Source organism: Odocoileus virginianus, chromosome X (genome assembly GCF_023699985.2).
Source record: "Odocoileus virginianus isolate 20LAN1187 ecotype Illinois chromosome X, Ovbor_1.2, whole genome shotgun sequence".
Taxonomy (NCBI): Eukaryota; Metazoa; Chordata; class Mammalia; order Artiodactyla; family Cervidae; genus Odocoileus; species Odocoileus virginianus.
The window spans coordinates 25018053-25037077 of NC_069708.1; the positions used below are offsets into that span (position 1 = coordinate 25018053).

A 19025-nucleotide genomic window follows, 5' to 3' on the forward strand; every position below is an offset into this window, starting at 1 on the left:
AATTCCCATGGATAGAGGAGCCTGGCAGGCTACAGTCCATAGGGTCACAAAGAGGATTTCAACATTAGTAATAATAAACCAGGACAGATTTCTACTTAAATACCTACAACCTCATAAGTGTTTCAAGGTGCAAAGTAGTTGAGGTCATTTCTCTTCCTCATGGAATTCCCAAGCACTTACCCTCCTTGTGGTGAGCCAGGGGCCGAGGTGCTGATCTCTTTATGTGGAAAGAGGGGGCCTTAGTGGTCCCAGGGCCTGGCACAGGTCCATTGCTGGCCTTTGGTATGGCCTTGGTCCCTCCATCCTGCAGCCTAGACACCAACTTCCCCACATCCACCTCGAGGCAGGACTCCAACTTGACATCTGAAACAAGCCTGCTTGGGGACTTCCTCTCAGGATCTGCTTCCACACTTTTTTGCATAGGCATTTTGGGGTATTGTGGTGGCTTGGGGGATTCTATGCTGCTGATGATAGTACCATTGGGTGTTCTATGTTGAATTTCATCTAGGAAAAGTTGGTGTAGAGGAAAGATTAATGACAACATTTATCACCTTTTCATTTTAGACATGTAGACATAAGATTGTAAAATTATATACATATTCAAAGGAGCTATTGTTATGGAACAAACCAATGATATCCCACAAAAATCAATCTCTACTTACCCCACTTCATGTGGAGACACAGGTCTCATAACACAAGGAATTCAATTAAAGATCTGATTATTTTCACAAGCACAATTCAGCAAAACCACAATATGCCAAGATTATATTACTTTCAAATACAGACATCAGTTAATCCTTAACTATTTCTATTTATCTCAAAAGTTATTTATAAATATCTCCAATATTTCAGTGTAATGTGCTAAACAGAATTTAACTTCTTTTTCCATCCTCAACTAGCCACTTTATGGTCTTCCCCTAGCTATTGTTTACAATTTCCTGTGACAAAAGCATATTCTTTTCAGTTGTCTTATGTCTTAATTAAAGCTTTGAGACTCTAATGAGAGCCAAGGATATTCTCCCTAGAAAAATTAACCTACACAAATACATGTAAAATTTTGAAAACCAATTTTAAGAGATTCATAGATCCCCCTGAATCAGTTAATGAACCCCTAATTGAGAACTCCTGCTATATGGAAATTGTCACCTTCCTTGGTAATAGAAAACCTAGATCTGAGTGTAGTGGTTAAGAACAGAGGTTCTAGTCAGCTAAATGAGACCTGAGAGATATGTCAAGCAATTAAAACACAAGGGTCCTATTTGGTTCCTGATTAATTTTTTTTAATGTAAGAAGGAAAATTAGGACACTGACCAAATAGTTATTGCTTTTAAGGAATTACTATTTTGTTTAGTTTTTTTTTCTTTTATGTATGATAATGGTATTGAGATTTTGGTTAAAAAAAGAGTTTTCATCTTTTACAGGTACATACTGAATCATTTATGGACGAAATGACATGATGTCTGTTTTAGGGAAATGGGTAAGGGTATAAATGAAACAAGATTGGGCATGTAGTTGTAAATGTTGAAGCTGGGCAATATGGACATATGGAATATGTTATGCTGTATGTTATCCTGTATATTTTTTATCAAATATACAATTTCCTTTTACATTTGAAACTCTCCACAATAAAATTTTAAAAGGACTGCAGGTTCTGGAGCCAGTTGTCCTACTTACCAACTGTGAGATCTTGGGCAAGTTCATAATCTCTCTATATCTAAAATTTTCTCCTCAGTAAAGTAGAAATAATAATAGTACCTACCTCATGAGGTTGTGGTGATGATTACATGAGGTAGTATACTTATTTCAGTGCCTGGTACATAATAAACATTCAATAATTGTTAGTTATTATTTATACTATTATGTTCTCAGTAGGCAGTGGGTCAAGAGTTTCCATGGGGAAAGAAAGAGTAAGTCTTGTTTCAAAGAATTTTTCCCCAAGAGTTTTCTTTTTCTTGGGAGCTATTTATTGATCACTGCACTGCTGCTACCACCATAAGGGTTAGAGCCAAGGAGTTCCTCTATAGTTCCCCTACTTTGGTCGCAGGGTAGATATATAACCCTGCTTTTATTAATCCTAGTACAACTGCCATCAGACTAGTCAAACAAAAAATATCAAAGACTCATTAATAATAATACTATTGACATAGCTCAAAAGTGCCATGTAATTAGATCACATGCTTCCAGAAGATGCCTTGTGGCAGACGCCATCTAACCACCAGCACTTAGGATTAACTTCAAGCACATGTACCTTCTATAAAGTATGAAGCAAATTCTTATGTCACACATGAAGTGATATAAATTCATTCTCCCACATGCTTTGAGTCTAACGTCTCAGTTACATGTTTCTATCTGAATGCTTTCTTTTGGTGAAGAGACTCTAGGAAATTCCATCCCTGTTCTCATTTAGGGAAAACAACAGGGATTGGTCATGCTCTATGGTATCATCACCATCTCAATACAGTAAAAGAAGGTCCAATCTCTTAAAGATGATCCACAAACACAGTCTCAGGCCACTACCTTCCACATTGGAAAGGATCTTTTCCTGGCTTGGAAATAGGGCATATGATGATAGCAGCAATAGGGATTTGGAACTAGGCCATTCTGCCAGGAAAAACATTTCAAGGCTCTGGGATATGCTGAATAATAATGATAAATGGTAATAATTATAATAATGACAATGATAATAATAATGATAACAGATACCATTATGTAAACACTTTGTGTCAGGGCCTGTTCTAAGTGCTTTACAAGGATTATCTCTCATAATCTTCAAAACTACTCTGTAAACTGTTATTAGTCCCATTTTACAGATAAGAAATCAAAGGCCCTAAAAGTCTCAGTGTCACAAAACTAATATGGTAGAGCCAGTTTTCAGAGCTTGAAATCTGTTTTCAGAGTACATACTCTTTCTGAAGACAAGAGTTCATTGCTCCTGTTGGGTAATAAAGCTCAGCATCATCCCCTTTCTCTAACCAGCCATCTATTTCCAAGGGAAAAAGACAAAAGCCAGCTTCAGAAACTGCAGAGAACTAAGAGTGAATAAGTATTAGGAAAGGAGGCCTCATAAATAGGCAAGTGGCCAACTAGAGGCCTCTCTTCTAAGTGTAGGCAAGTGATGGGGAATAGCTTTAAGAGGTTGCACACTAGTCCAGCAGGAGAAATAGATCAATTATTATAAAGCAAGTAGAATCATGCAAATAAGCACTATGAGAATGACAGTTCTAGTTCTTTCTGGTGGTGTTGAAGAAAATTTTGTGAAAGAGGTAATTTTGAGCTAGGCCTTGAAGGATTGCAAAAGATGGAAAAAGAGGGAAAGGGAATTTCAAAGAGAGAGCAACTTGAAAGAATGAAAGTTCATGGTTTGTTTAAGAAAATGTAAAAGAAAATATTTAGCATGGTTTGAGCATAGGAACCAATTTTAGATAAAAAGTGTGAGTAGTTGGAGAAGAGTTATTAAGGTAGGGTGGGGCTATATCATGAATGCCATGTTCAGGAATATGAATTTTATCATTGGGCTGCAGAGGACCATGACTTTTTCTCACAGGAATGTGGCACTATCACATGTGTTTTTTGAATATGCCCTTAGCTTCATGACGAAGAGTAGACTGAACCAGAGAGACTGGAGGAGACTGGAGGTAGGGAGACCAAATGGGGGCTGCTGGATCTAAACTGGAGCAGCAGCAGCAGCAAAGACAGACAGATTCAAGGGATATTAACGGAGTGGAAGGCACAGGGCTTAGATATGGAGGTGTGAGGGAGTCCATGATGATAGTGAAAGGAGTCATTATAATACAATATATGAGGGGAATAACAAGTTTAGAGGTAAGATAATGAAATGCTACTGGCAAAGAACAGTGGTGAGTAGAGGGATTTGTTCTTTCTCAGAACAGCGTTCAAAGAAGTTATAGGAAGTACAATATTACAGTAGATAAATGAGCTCTGGAATAAGACGAATGCAAGTTGCTTTTCCGTCATTCATTAGCTGTGTGAATTAGGCAAACTACACACCCTCTTTAAGCCTCCAGTGCTTTCTCTATGAGAAGTGATGAGGATTAAATGAATATGAATTCACACCCATTTAGGATGGCTAGAATTAAAAGATAACAAGATATGGAAACAATCTAAGTATCCATCAGTAGATGAATAAAGACTTTGTTTGTTTCAGCCTTAAAAAAGAAAGATCTCTTGCCATTCATTTGCTGTAATATGAATGAAATTAGAAGATATTATGCTAAGTGAAATAAGTCAGGCAAATAAAGAAAAAAATTACATAATTTCATTTATATGTGGAATGCTTAAAAGTCAAATACTTAGAAGCAGAGAGCATAGTGGTTACCAGGAGCAAGAGGATAGAGAAAATGGGGAGATGTTGGCCAAAGGATACAGAGTTGCAGTTATATGGGATAAATAAGTCTAGAAATATAATGTTTACCATAACGAGTTTAGCTAACAATACTGCATTGAATAATGGAAACTTGCAAAGAAAGTGGATTTCAGGTACTGCCATCCAAAAAAAAAATACATGTCTATTAGTTTGACTGTAATAATCAATTCACTATGTATATATGTATTAAATCATCACTTTGTGTAACTTGAACATATACAATTTTACTAAATCAAGACACAAAAGACAATGCTGGCAAAAATGCAGAGAAATTGGAACTGTCATACCTTATTGGTGGGAAAGTAAAATGGTGCACCTGATTTTAAAAATAGCTTCAAAGTGATTCCTCGAAGATAAAATATACAGTGATTATATGACCCAGAAATTCCACTCCTATATATACACCAAGAATCACTGAAAACATACATCCACATAAAAATCTGTGCATAAATGTTCATAGCAGTATTATAGCAAAAAGTGGAAACAATCCAAGTATCCAGCAAATGATGAATGATAAACAAAATGTGTTATATCCATATAATATAATATTGCTCATTCATAAAAGGGAATGAAGTATTGATACATGCTTCATAATGGATGAACCTTGAAATCATTATCCTAAGAAGCCAGCCACAGAAAGACCACAGATTGTATGATTCCATTTATATGAAATTTTCTCAGAATAGGCAATCCATAGAGACAGAAATTGAATTAGTGATTATCAGGAATGAGGGAGGAGGGGAGTATTGGGAGGTACAAGGCTCTCTTTGGATGATGAAGATGTTCTGGAATTAGACTGTTGCACAAGCTTATGAATATTCTAAACGCACTGACCTACCCTTTAAAAGGGTGAATTTTTATGTCATATGAATTATATCTCAGTTAAAAAAAAAAGGTATGGCTAGGGTAGGTGATCCCATTGGTGAACTTATGGCACAAAGACCTCATCACACAGAGGGGCAAATTAAGACCCAGAATAAGGAAATGACTAGACCAAGTTATTCAGCAAGCTAGGAGCCAAGATGAAGTTTACCTCAGGTCTACCAACACCTAGTTCATTCATTAATTACACATATTTATTGAGGACATATGACATGCCATATATACTATGGGATACAGAGTGAAAATTTTCTGCTGGCATAGAAATTATATTTTCTGATGTGTATTTGGGGAGATTGTGAATAGACAAATAAGTGAGTTCATCCAATTAAAATGAGATTATGGAACAACAGGGTAAGCATTGAATGTTCCCTTTCACTTTTCCCTAAATGCTATATCATCTCCTAAGGAGGTGATCCCTTAAGCTGGGTGATCTTTTTCTCTTCATTATTCCCTCTACAACCGCTCATTTATTCTACAAGTATTTACTGAACACATGCAATATATAGGAATTGTTCTAGAGGCTGGTGATGAAAGTGGATCTGACATTTTATTGAGAAAGACAGACAATAAACATGTGATTAAATATTAATGGCAGCAAGTGATATGAATAAAATAAAGCAGTTTAAAGGACAGAGAGTAATGAAGGAGGAGAAAGATCTATTTAAATAAAGTACTCAGTGAAGGTCTCTATGAAGAGATGTCATTTAGCAGAGATCTGAATGAATGAGTGAAATTGCATAATTCTGGAGGAAGACTATTTAGGACCAAGAAAACAGCAAGTGAAAAGGCCCTTGGGTAAGTTTGACATCTATAAGAAACAGCAAAACCAGTGAGATCAGAGTAGAGAACAAAGGATACAGAGAGATAGTGAAGTTCAGAAATGAGATAAAAAACATATGTGCAGACCATATAATGCAAAATAAAATGTAAATTTTCTTCTAAGATTAAGAGAAGTCACTGGAAATTTAGATCAGAGGGAATGATATGATATGATTTAAAGTTTTAAAAGATTGTATATCTTACTGGCTGCCTCAGAGAACAGACTGTTGTCAGGCAAGAAGAAAAGTAAAGATAAGAGTTTGAAAGCTTTTGTAGCCACTCAAGTAAAAGATGATGCTGGCTCAACTAGTAAGGTAGCAGTAGGAATTAGTAGGTTCAGCATATAATGTGCACATAGAGCTAACAGGAATTGCTGATGAATTAGGTATGAGGGAAAAAGCAAAGAGAATATTCAAAGATGATCCGAAAGTTTTTGACCTTACCAACTAGGTGACTGGTATTGTCAATTCATTTGGGCTGAGTGAATCACAATCTGGAATCAAGGTTGCTGGGAGAAATATCAACAACCTCATATATGCAAATGATACCACTTTAATGGGAGAAAATGAAGAGGAAATAAACAGCCTATTGATGCAGGTGAAAGAGGAGAGTGAAAAAGCTGGCTTAAAACTCAACATTCAAAAAACTAAGATCATGGCATCTTGTCCCATCATTTCGTGGCAAATAGATGGGGAAAAATGGAAACAGTGGCAGATTTTATTTTGGGGGGCTCCAAAATCACTGCAGTTGCTGATGACTGCAGCCATGAAATTAAAAGATGTTTGCTCCTTGGAAGGAAAGCTATGACCAACCTAGACAGCATATTAAAAAGCAGAGACATCACTTTGCTGACAAAGGTCCATATAGGCAAAGCTATGGCTTTTCCAGTAGTCATGTATGGATGTGAGAGTTGGGCCATAAAGAAGGTTGAGTGTCAAAGACCTGATATTTTCAAGTTGTGGTGCTGGAGAAGAAACCTTGAGAGTCCCTTGGACTGCAAAGAGATCAAACCAGTCAGTCCGAAAGGAAATCAACCCTGATTATCCATTGGAAGGACTATTGCTGAAGCTGAAGCTCCAATATTTTGGCCACCTGATGTGAAGAGCTGACTCATTGGAAAAGACCCTGATGCTGGGAAAGACTGGAGGCAAAAGGAGAATGGGGTGGCAGAGGATGAGATAGTTAAGATAGTGTCACCTACTCAATGGACATGAATTTGAGCATACTCCAGAGGCAGTGGAGGACAGAGGAACCTGGCATACCACAGTCCACAGGGTCACGAAGAATTGGGCATGACTTAGTGACTGAACAACAACAAAAACGTTACCAATTACTTAGAAGAGGGAGACCAGAGGAAAACCAGATTGAGGAGGAATAGGGAATCTAGGGTATTTGTACATTTTAAATTTGAGATTTCCTTGAGTCATCTAAGGAGAACTGTTGTGCAGTGAGTTTAAGATGGGAAGAAGGAAGCTAATACTCCCAGATATGCAAATTTGGAAATCATCCTCATATTTAAAAGATATTTAAAGCTGTGAGACAATGCAATCATGCAGGAAACAAATATAGACAGAAAGGCAGACTGAGAAATACAAAACAAAACTCTGGGACCTTCCAACATGCGGAAATTGAGAAGAGAAGGAAAACCAAGAGGAGACTGAGATGGAATGTCTAGTGAGGTACAAGGAGAGTTTGGTGTCCTGAAAGCAAAATGAATAAAATGTTTCAAGAAGGAAGAATTTTAAGAAGGAAGAAGTAAACTGAAATGCTGCTCACAAGCTGAGTATGGTAAGAATAGTGGAGTAGCACATGGAGATTGCTGGTTATCTTGACAAAAAAAATGGTCTCCAAAGAGTACTGAGGAGAAAGACCCATTTAGAATTGGTGCAGGTCCCATACTAAATTCTACTCAATGGCATTTATTTATCTATCTGTCATCTATTTCCATTTAGCGTATAAATTCCTTGAGGCCAGGGATGGTGTCTCAATTTCACCTAACACAGTACTTACTCAATCCATGTGAGCTGATTTTCTCTCCAAATTTATTGGGATAAAATTGACAAACATTGTATATGTTTGTGGTATCCAATATGATATTTTGATATATGAATATATTGTTAAATGAGTACCACACTCAATCTAATTAACATATCAATTACCTCACATAGTTTCCATTTTTTATGTGTGATAAGAACAGTGAAGATCTACTCTTTTCATAAACTTCAAGTATACAATATAGTATTATTAATGACAAACACAGTGTTGTATCATATTTCCAGAATGTATTCATCCTGCACAACTGAACCTTTGTACTGTTTGATCAACACCTCCCCATTTCACTCTTCTCTAAGTCTCTGGCAACCACCATTCTATTTTCTGCTTCTATGAGTTTGACATTTTTAGATTTCACATATAAGTGAGATCATGCAGCATTTGTCTTTCTGTCCTTGGTTCATTTCATTTAGCATAAAGTCCTTCAGGTTCATCCATGTTGTCACAAATTACACACTTTCCTTCTTTTTATCTAAGCTGAATAATATTCCATTGTGTGTGTGTGTGAGTCTGTCTATTTCTGGGTAAGTATCTGTGTACCTCTCACATTTTCTTTATCCATTCACTTGTTGATAATTCACTTTGATATTTCCATATCCTTGGCTATTGTAAATAATGCTGCAATGAACATGACAGGGCAGATATCTTTTTGATATACTAATTTAATTTCCTTTGGATATATATTCAGAAATAGAATTACTGGTAGTGTTTTTTTTAAATTGACACAGTTGGTAAATATTATCCTATAGGCAACCAAAAAGAAGTAGCATGATCACAAAATGTGAAGAATTATTAGTAAGTGGCATGAGTGAAACAAACTAAGGGCAAAGACAAACAACCAAGGAGAGCCACTTTGGGTGTAGCTAAGGAGGGTCTTTTGGGGAGGTAGCATTTATCTGGACAAGGTCTCAGGACCTGAAGCATTAGAATGACCCAGTCATGTAAAGGTACAGGGGAAAGTGTCCAGCAAAGGGAATAGCAAGTGCAGAGGCCTGGGTTATGAGGGCATGCTAGAGGTCTTGAAAGAACCTGATATACCTGGAGGATAGGGAAGATTTATGTATCAGTGGTTCATTCCTGTGTGTTATTGCTGAGTAGTACTCCATTGTATGTATATACCACAGTCTGTTTGTTCATTTGTCAGTTAACAAACATTTAGGTTGTTTACAGCTTTTGGCTTGTATGTACAAAGCTGATATAAATATTCAAATGTTAGTCTTTGTGAAACCATGTTCTGACTGCTTTTTGTTTTTCTTCTTGTGTATGGGTCATGCTTTCTTGTTTCTTTACATATCTCATATTTTTTATTGAGAACTGGATAGTTTAAGTAATATAGCATTTCTGGAAATCAGATTCTCTCTCCTCCCCAATTTGTTGTTGTTGCTATTTGTTTTAGTTATTGTTGTTAGTTTGTTTACTGACTTTTTCCACCCATTTCTGTTAAATCTTTATCATTTGTCGAGTGTGGCCACCAAAGACACTGCTTAGTTAGCTTTTTGGTTAGCTAATGATTAGGCAGAGATTACTTTAAAACACCAAGCACAAATATGACTCCAAGTCTTTGAAAAGGGGCTTTGTATGAATGTTTGAGCATACTTTGGACACTCAACCAGGCAGTTGACAAATTTATATGGTAGTTTATTTTTAATTTTTTGAGAAAGCTACATACTGTTTTCCATAATAGCTGCACTAATTTGCATTACTACCAACAATGTAAAGGAGTTACCTTTTCTCCAAGTTCTTCTCAACACTTATGATGTTTTGTCATCCTAAGAGGTGTGAGGTGATATCTCATTGTTGTTTTGATTTGCATTTCCCTGGTGATCAGTGATGTTAAGCAACTTTCCATATATCTGTTGACCATTTATATGTCATGTTTTAAGAAATGTCTGTTTAGGTACTTTGACCTTTAAAATTTGGGTTAATTCTTGAGTAGTATGAGTTTCTTATTTATTTTGGACATTAATCCCTTATTAGATATATGGTTTGCAAATATATTCATGTAATTCTGTAGGTTGTCTCTTCACTTTCCTGCTTGTTTCCTTTGCTGTGAAGAAGCTGTTTAGCATTCTGCAATCACATTTGTCTATTCTGCTTTCATTGCTTGTACTTTTTGAGTTATATCCAAACAAATCACTGTGCAGATGAGACAATTCTAAGTAGCTTTCCCCCTACACTTTCTTCTTGTAGTTTTACATCTATAGGTCTTACATCTGTGTCTTTAATCCATTTTGAGTTGATCTTTGTACACTGTGTGAGATAGGGATCCAGTTTCTCTGCATGTGGATATCCATTTTCCCCAATGCCATGTATTGAAAAGACTATACTTTCCCATTGTGTGATCTTGACCCCATTGTCAAAGGTTAACTGACCATAAATGTGTGTACTTTTTCTAGGCTCATTATTCTATTTCATTGGTCTATATGTCTTCTTTTATGCCAGAACTATACTGTGTAGGTTACTATAGTTTCATATTATATTTTAAATCAGAAAGTGTGATATCTTCAAATTTGCTCTTCTTTCTCAACATTGCTTTGCATATTTGGGGTCTTTTTATTGAAGTTTATATAAAGCATAACAGTCTGTTTGAAACTAGCAAAGTAACATTGACTATATACAATAACTGTACATTTTACTCTTTCCTACCCCTCCATTTTATGTTATTGATGCCATAATTTATAGATTTTTACATTATGTATCCATTAATAAATTATTGTACATAAAGTAATTTTAAATACCTTTGTATTTTCACTTTCATACTAGAGTTAAAAGTGATTTACACATCACTATTAAAGTAGAATATTGTGAATTGGGTTATATTCTCATCTTTAAAAATTTGGATTATACTTTCAGGTTTTCATATTGTTTATGTCCACTAATTTCAACTTGAATACCCATTATAGTCAACAAAAGAGTCTGAAATACAGTACTTGGATGCAATCTCAAAAATGACAGAATGATCTCTGTTTGTTTCTAAGGCAAACCATTCAATATCACAGTAATCAAGTCTTCCCTGACCAGTAATGCTGAAGAAGCTGAAGTTGAATGGTTCTATAAGATCTACAAGACCTTCTAGAACTAACACCCCCAAAAGAAGTCCTTTTCATTATAGGGGACTGGAATGCAAAAGTAGGAAGTCAAGAAGTACCTGGAGTAACAGGCAAATTTGGCCTTGGAGTACGGAATGAAGCAGAACAAAGGTTAATATGTTTTGCCAAGAGAATGTAATGGTCATAGCAAACACCCTCTTCCAACAACAGAAAAGAAGACTCTACACGTTGACATAACCAGAATCAGATTGATCATATTCTTTGCAGGCAAAAATGGAGAAGCTCTATATAATCAGCAAAACCAAGACTGGGAGCTGACTGTGGCTCAAATCATGAACCGCTTATTGCCAAATTCAGACTTAAATTGAAGAAAGTAGGGAAAACCACTAGATCATTCAGGTATGACCTAAATCAAATCGCTTAGGGTTATACAGTGAAAGTGAGAAATAGATTCAGGGGATTGGATCTGATAGACAGGGTGCCTGAAGAACTATGGATGGAGGTTTGTGACATTATACAGGAGGCAGGGATTAAGACCATTCCCAAGAAAAAGAAATGCAAAAAGGCAAAATGGCTGTCTGAGGAGGCCTTACAAACAGCTGTGAAAAGAAGAGAAGTGAAAGGCAAAGGAGGAAAGGGAAGATATACCAATTTGAATGCAATGTTCCAAAGAATACCAAGGTGAGATAAGAAAGCCTTCCTCAGTGATCAATGCAAAGAAATAGAGGAAAACAACAGAATGGGAAAGACTAGAGGTCTCTTCAAGAAAATTAGAGATACCAAGGGAACATTTCATGCAAAGATGGGCACAATAAAGGACAGAAATGGTATGGGCCTAACAAAAGCAGAAGATATTAAGAAGAGGTGACAAGTTTACACAGAACTATATAAAAAAGATCTTCATGACCCAGATAATCACGATGGTATGATCACTCACCTAGAGCCAGATATCTTTGAATGTGAAGTCAAGTGGACCTTAAGAAGCATCACTACGAACAAAGCTAGTGGAGGTGTTGGAATTCCAGTTGAGCTACTTCAAATCCTAAAAGATGATGCTGTGAAAGTGCTGCACTCAATATGCCAGCAAATTTGGAAAACTCAGCAGTGGCCACAGGACTGGAAAAGGTCAGTTTTCATTCCAGTCTCAAAGAAAGGCAATGCCAAAGAATGCTCAAACTAGTGCACAGTTGCACTCAATTCACACGCTTGCAAAGTAATGCTCAAACTTCTCCAAACCAGCCTTCAACAGTATATGAACCATGAACTTCCAGTTGTTCAAGCTGTATTTAGAAAAGGCAGAGGAACCAGAGAACAAATTGCCAATATCCGTTGGATCATTGAGAAAGTGAGAGAGTTCCAGAAAAATATCTACTTCTGCTTTATTGACTATGCCAATGCCTTTGACTGTGTGGATCACAACAAACTGTGGAACAGTCTGAAAGAGATGGGAATGCCAGGCCACCTGACCTGCTTCTTGAGAAATCTGTATGCAGGTCAGGAAACAACAGTTAGAACTGGACATGGAAAAACAGGCTCGTTCCAAATCAGGAAAGTAGTGCATGAAGGCTGTATATTGTCATCATGCTTATTTAACTTATATGCAGAATACATCATGAGAAACACTGGGCTGGATGAAGCACAAGCTGGAATTAAGATTGCCTGAAGAAATATCAATAACTTCAGATATGCAGATGACATGACCCTTATGGCAGAAAGCAAAGAAGAATTAAAAAGCCTCTTGATGATAGTGAAAGAGGAGAGTGAAAAAGTTGGCTTAAAACTCAAAATTCAGAAGACTAATATCATGGCATCTGGTCCCATCACTTCACAGCAAATAGATGGGGAAGCAATGGAAATAGTGACAGACTTTATTTTGGGGGGCTCCAAAATCATTGCAGATGGTGACTGCAGCCATGAAATTAAAAGACACTTGCACCTAGATAGAAAAGTTATGACCAACGTAGACAGCATGTTAAAAAGCAGAGACATTACTTTCCCAACAAAGTTCTGTCTAGTCAAAGCTATGGCTTTTCCAGTAGTCATGTATATGAGAGTTGGACTATAAAGAAAGCTGAACATCGAAGAATTGATGCTTTTTTATTTTAATTGATGCTTTTGAACTGTGGTGTTGGAGAAGACTCTGGAGAGTCCCTGGGACTTCAAGGAGATCCAACTGGTCCATCTGAAAGGAAATCAGTCCTGAATATTTATTGGAAGGTCTGATGCTGAAACTGAAACTCCAATACTTTGGCCACCTGATGCAGAGAACTGACTCATCTGAAAAGACCCTGATGCTGGGAAAAATTGAAGGCAGGAGGAGAAGGGGACGACAGAGGATGAGATGGTAGATGGCATCACCCACTCAATGGCCATGAGTTTGAGTAAGCTCCAGGAGTTGGTAATGGACAGGGAGGCTGGGTGTGCTGCAGTTCATGGGGTTGCAAAGATTTGGACACAAATGAATGACTTAACTGAACTGTACTGACCCTCTTTTAGCATGTCTTACTTATTTATTTACTTATTTTATTGAAGTACAGTTGATCTACAATGTCATGTAAGTTTCAGATGTACAGCACTGTGATTCAGTTACATATATTCTTTTTTATTGGAGTATAGTTCCTTTACACTGCTGCATCAGTTTCTGCTGTACAGCAAAGTGAATCTGCCAAATGTTTACACATATCCCCTCTTTGTTAAAATGTCCTTCCTAGTTAGGTTATCACAGAGCAATGAGTGGAGTTCCCTGTGCTATACAGCAGATTTTCATTAGTTATCTGTTTTACACATAGCAGTGTATGTATGTCAATCCCAGTCCCCCAATTCACCCTACTTCCCTTTTCCTCCTCCCATACATTTGTTTTATAAGTTAGTGTCTTTATTTCTGTTCTGCAAAAAGATCAACTATACCATATTTCTGGATTCTGTGTATATGCATTAATATATGATATTTGTTTTTCCTTTTTGGCTTATTTTCCTCAACTTCAGATTCCTGCCAGAGTTACTGGTCCCTTTTTGATTCCTCTTTTCTTTTTTCACTTCTTTCAGTCTATCCAGTTGCAAGGACAGTTTTCTTTTCTTTTAGTTGTCCACAGTCTTCCACTAGTGTTTAGCAGGTGCTCTGTGAGAACTTTTACATTTGTATATGTATTCCTGATGTACTTGTGAAGAGACATGAATTCTGCATCCTTTTATTCCACCATCTTGACTCTTCTCTCTCTCTCTCTCTCTCTCTATATATATATATATATATATATATATATATATATGTTTATACACATATACACACACCTCTATTAGATTCTTTTCCCTTATAGGTTATTAAAAAGACTGAGTGCACTTTCTTGTGTTATACAGTAGGTCCTCACTGGCTATTTATTTTAATTAAAGGATAATTACAACATCGTGATTTTTTGGCCATACATCAACATATATATCTATTTTATATATAATAATGTGTATGTGTTCTGGTATTCCCATCTCTTTCAGAATTTTCCAGTTTATTGTGATCCACACAGTCAAAGGCTTTGGAGTAGTCAATAAAGCAGAAATAGATATTTTTCTGGAACTCTCTTGCTTTTTTGATGATCCAGCGGATATTGGCAATTTGATCTCTGGTTCCTCTGCCTTTTCTAAAACCACCTCATGTGAAGAGTTGACTCATTGGAAAAGACCCTAATGCTGGGAGGGATTGGGGGCAGGAGGAGAAGGGGACGACAGAGGATGAGATGGCTGGATGGCATCACAGACTCGATCGGCATGAGTTTGAGTAAACTCCGGGAGTTGGTGATGGACAGAGAGGCCTGGCGTGCTGCGATTAATGGGATCGCAAAGAGTTGGACACGACTGAGCGACTGAACTGAACTGAACTGAATGTGTATGTGTTAATTCCAACTTCCTAATTTATCCCTCCCCCACTTTCCCTTTTGGTTATCATAGGTTTGTTTTCTATGTCTGTGGGTCTATTTCTGTTTTGTAATTATGTTCATTTGCATCTGTTTCTTTTTTGAGATTTTTACATATAAGCAAATTTCATATGACATTTGTCTTTCCCTGTCTGGCTTACTTCACTTAGTATGCTATCTTTTAATATTTCTTTTGAACCAAGTCTATTGGTGATCAATTCCTTCAAGTTTGTTTGTCTGGAAAAGTTTTCTCTCTCCTCATTTCTGAAGGATTACTTTGTCTAATATGGTATTCCTGATTGGAAGTTATTTCCTTTTAGTACCTTGAAGATACCATCCCACTTTCTTCTGGACTGCAAGGTTTTAGATGAGGAAACTGCTCATAGTATTATCGGAGTTCCCTTTTATTTGTTGATTTGCTTTTCTCGTGGTATGTTCAAAATTCTCTTTGTCTTGGAATTTTGAGAATTTTATAAAAATGTGTCTTGGCTAAAATCTCTTTATGTTTAGGTTATGTGCATTTCTTTGGGCTTCAAGGATCCAGGTTTTCATTTCCTCCTCCAGATTAAGGAATTTTTTTGTCATTATTTCTTTAAATAAGCTTTGTGCCCCTTTTACTTTCTGTGCTCCTTCTGTGACTCCCTCCCATATGTGTATATTGGTTTGTGTATGGTGTCCCATAAGTCTCTTTTATAATCTTTTTTCCTTTTGTTCCTCTGACTGGGTAATTTTAAGTGACCTGTCTTTGAATGCAGTGGTTCTTTCTTCTCCTCAGTTCCAGAATTTCTTTTTGGTTCTTTTTTATGATTTCTTCACTTTCTTGAACTTCTCATGCATCATTTTCCTGATTTTGTTTAGTTGTCTGAGTTCTCTTGTAGCTCACTGGGCTTCTTTAAATGGTTATTTGGAATTCCTTTTCAGATAGTTCATAGATATCCATTTCATTAGGACCAGTTCATGGTGCCTTATTTTGTTCTTTTGGTGGTGTCATGTTTCCCTGATTAATCCTCAGCCTAGTGGCCTTTAGTTGGTGTTTCCCTATTTGAAGAACTAGGCACATCTTCCCATCTTTATAGATTGGCTTTGGTGAGGAAAGCCTCTTATCCATCAGCACCACCATAGATTATGTGTAGGACACCTGGCAGGCTCCACAGGTGAGCTTGCTGCTGGAGTCCTTGAGTAGGCTGATCTGGTGCCTGGGTCAGTGAACGGGCAAGCTTTCAGCCTGGATCTGCAGGGGATCAGCCTGGATCTTGAAGCCTAGGCCCAGGGGGCTAGCCTGGCACTGAGAGAGACCTGGAGGCTTGGTTCACAGAAGACTGGACTGGAAGCTGAGCTGTGGTTACATCTTGGTGATTAGAGTCACAGGGCCAGCTTGGCATTGTTGGCCCTGGATTCTGGGTCTTTAGGGGCACGCTTAAAGACTGCACAGAATGGCCTAGTACTGGAGCAGGTCTAGAGCCTAGCTTGGTAGAGGCTGGCCTGGAGGCTGGAAAAATGGGGGATGAGTTGCTTGGGTTTACTGGGGTGGGCCTGGTGCTGCAGTCCAAGGTAAAGTTGATTGCTCCCCTCACTCTTCTTTCTCCATGTGGAGGGGATCTCTCCCTGGACTACATAGTGTGAGCTTTGGGGAAGGATGACATGGGTAATATGAAAGTGTCCTTTCTAGCATCTGCAATGCACTTTTTTCTTATTTCTGTACTCCACCCAGGTATTCTTATCTCTCATATGGATTCCATAGCTCTCATTTAAGGACTTTTCTTGCACAGATAGTTGTTTGAATTCATTCATGTTACTGTGAAGGGACAAGCACTAGAAACTCCTATTAAGCCATCAGTCCCCTGTGTTAGCAGAATTTTATTTAAAATCTCAGAATATTCAGAAAACACATTGCTCACCTATGTCAATGTATTGAGGTACAGATTTAAGAACACCTTGTATCTCCCACTGACCTGCTAAGGGAAAATGATTTTACAGGTTCATCTGTAAATTGATTAGGATGGGTTCATCAAGAGACTAATTCACTCTTTGGGCACAAATTTTACAAACCTTGCCTTGCCTGGCTCAGGACCCAGAAAGAGTCTGTCTTTACATGGAAAAAATTATTATGCATCCACTTCTGCTTTTCAATCTACTTTTTATCTCCAGTCACAATTAAGATGATAAGGGTAAAACTTTAGTACTGACCTTCAGTTTCATCCAGGGAAGAAGTATAGACAACTGTCCTTTCCCTCAGCAAGCGCTTTGAAATTGTAATTGGTTTGTGTCTTCTTGCTGTTACTCGAGGTGGAGGCACTGGGGGTGCAGTACTTTCCTCAGGTGGACCTGAATAGATCTGTAGAAGGGGAGTATTTCCAGAAAACAATTAGATCAACTTTTTGTATTCCTAATGCTAACTACCAGTTGATGCCCATCAGCATTACATCTAGTGTCTGCCAGAGAAATTCTAATATTACTAAAGGAATTAGGGATATTTTTCCTAAACACTCTAACCACCAGCAAGTAGAGATTTCCCACCAAGTTTGAGTGCAGGACCTGGGATTTCTCAGTGCAGAGAAAAGAATGCAAACAAAAATGGCAACATCAGGAGTGTACTCTTCTATATGCTAGATGGGATTGCTGTGTGACACATATTCACTGAACAAAACCAATTAAATTATTATTTTAAAAAATTGTGCAACACCAGTCCTGAATTTTCCACTTAATGCCTGGGAAACTGTAAAAAAGCTTTTCCCAACAAAAACTGTAAAAAAAGGTTTTGAAGCAAAACTCATTAAATATTCACCTCCCATCTCTGAGCCTTAGCTTCTTCATCTGTAAATTGCAGGGAGCACAACCTATCACAGGATGTGGTGAGAACCAAGAGGGAAGTTAGTTAAAGGACATTGTATGGGTAGAGGTGGGGTGTGAAGAATGATTAAAAACACCCACATGCATTCAATATTTCTGAAAAGATACCAAGAAACTGATTACATTGTTTGCACAAGACAGGAATAATGAGTGGCTCAGGGAAGGATGGAGGAAACTTATTTTTCACTTCTATATCATTTTGATTTAAAAAATTTTCAAGCCATGTATGCATTACTTATTCAAAAGAGAAAGGACGAAAACAAAGTTCTTTGGAAGTTATGATAATTGCTGGATAAGTGAGGGAGGAGCTGTGATTAGAATTTGTATATAGTGTCTCATATGTACTTAAGGATCTTCCTATCCCTGGGGAGAATGACCTTTTGGCCAGAGTGAACACAGTTTGGAAAGACACACATATGTGATGATGGAGGAAGGGAACTGGTTCCATTGCAATAATGAAATCAATCCCAATGATTTGTGCAAAATAATGTCATAGCCCAACATTCTATCAGGCAAGAATCAACACAGTTTGCATAGACACAGAACTTACATGATTGGGAACACAAGGCAAGCCTGTGTGAAAGCTGCACAATGATAGAGAACAAAGTAATAAGAATCATAAGGCAGTACATGTTTCAGTATCTCATGGAATAGGGAAAAAAGAATATGACATAGTAGCAAGCAGATGAGCTTTGAGGCCATATACTTTTAGGTCATATTTCTGGTGTCATCATTAGTAATAATATTCTAAATAGCTACCATTTTGTGAGCATCTTAAGCAGATGTAGTAGTTGTTACAAATATTCCTTGTTATTTATTTTTTTTCCATTTATTTTTATTAGTTGGAGGCTAATTACTTTACAATATTGTAGTGGTTTTTTGCCATACATTGACATGAATCAGCCATGGATTTACATGTATTCCCCATCCCAATCTCCCCTCCCACCTCCCTCCCCACCCCATCCCTCTGGGTCTTCCCAGTGCACCAGGCCTGAGCACTTGTCTCATGCATCCAACCTGGGTTGGTGATCTGCTTCACCCTTGACAATATACATGTTTCAATACTGTTCTCTTAAAACATCCCAC

General features: G+C 37.4%; 1 protein-coding gene across 7 annotated transcripts in view; it reads right to left on the reverse strand.

Annotated features, from left to right (window-relative positions):
- OPHN1 (oligophrenin 1) overlaps positions 1 to 19025 on the reverse strand; it is a 623734-nt gene that overhangs the window by 45511 nt on the left and 559198 nt on the right. For 6 of the 7 annotated variants that reach the window (XM_070461909.1, XM_070461912.1, XM_070461911.1 and 3 more), the window contains 2 exons: positions 17277 to 17424; positions 181 to 504 (listed from right to left, as the gene is read on the reverse strand). In XM_070461909.1, the coding sequence (XP_070318010.1) occupies positions 181 to 504; positions 17277 to 17424 (472 nt within the window). The remainder of the gene's footprint in view (positions 1 to 180; positions 505 to 17276; positions 17425 to 19025) is intronic. The other variant, XM_070461913.1, reaches the window with a different exon arrangement.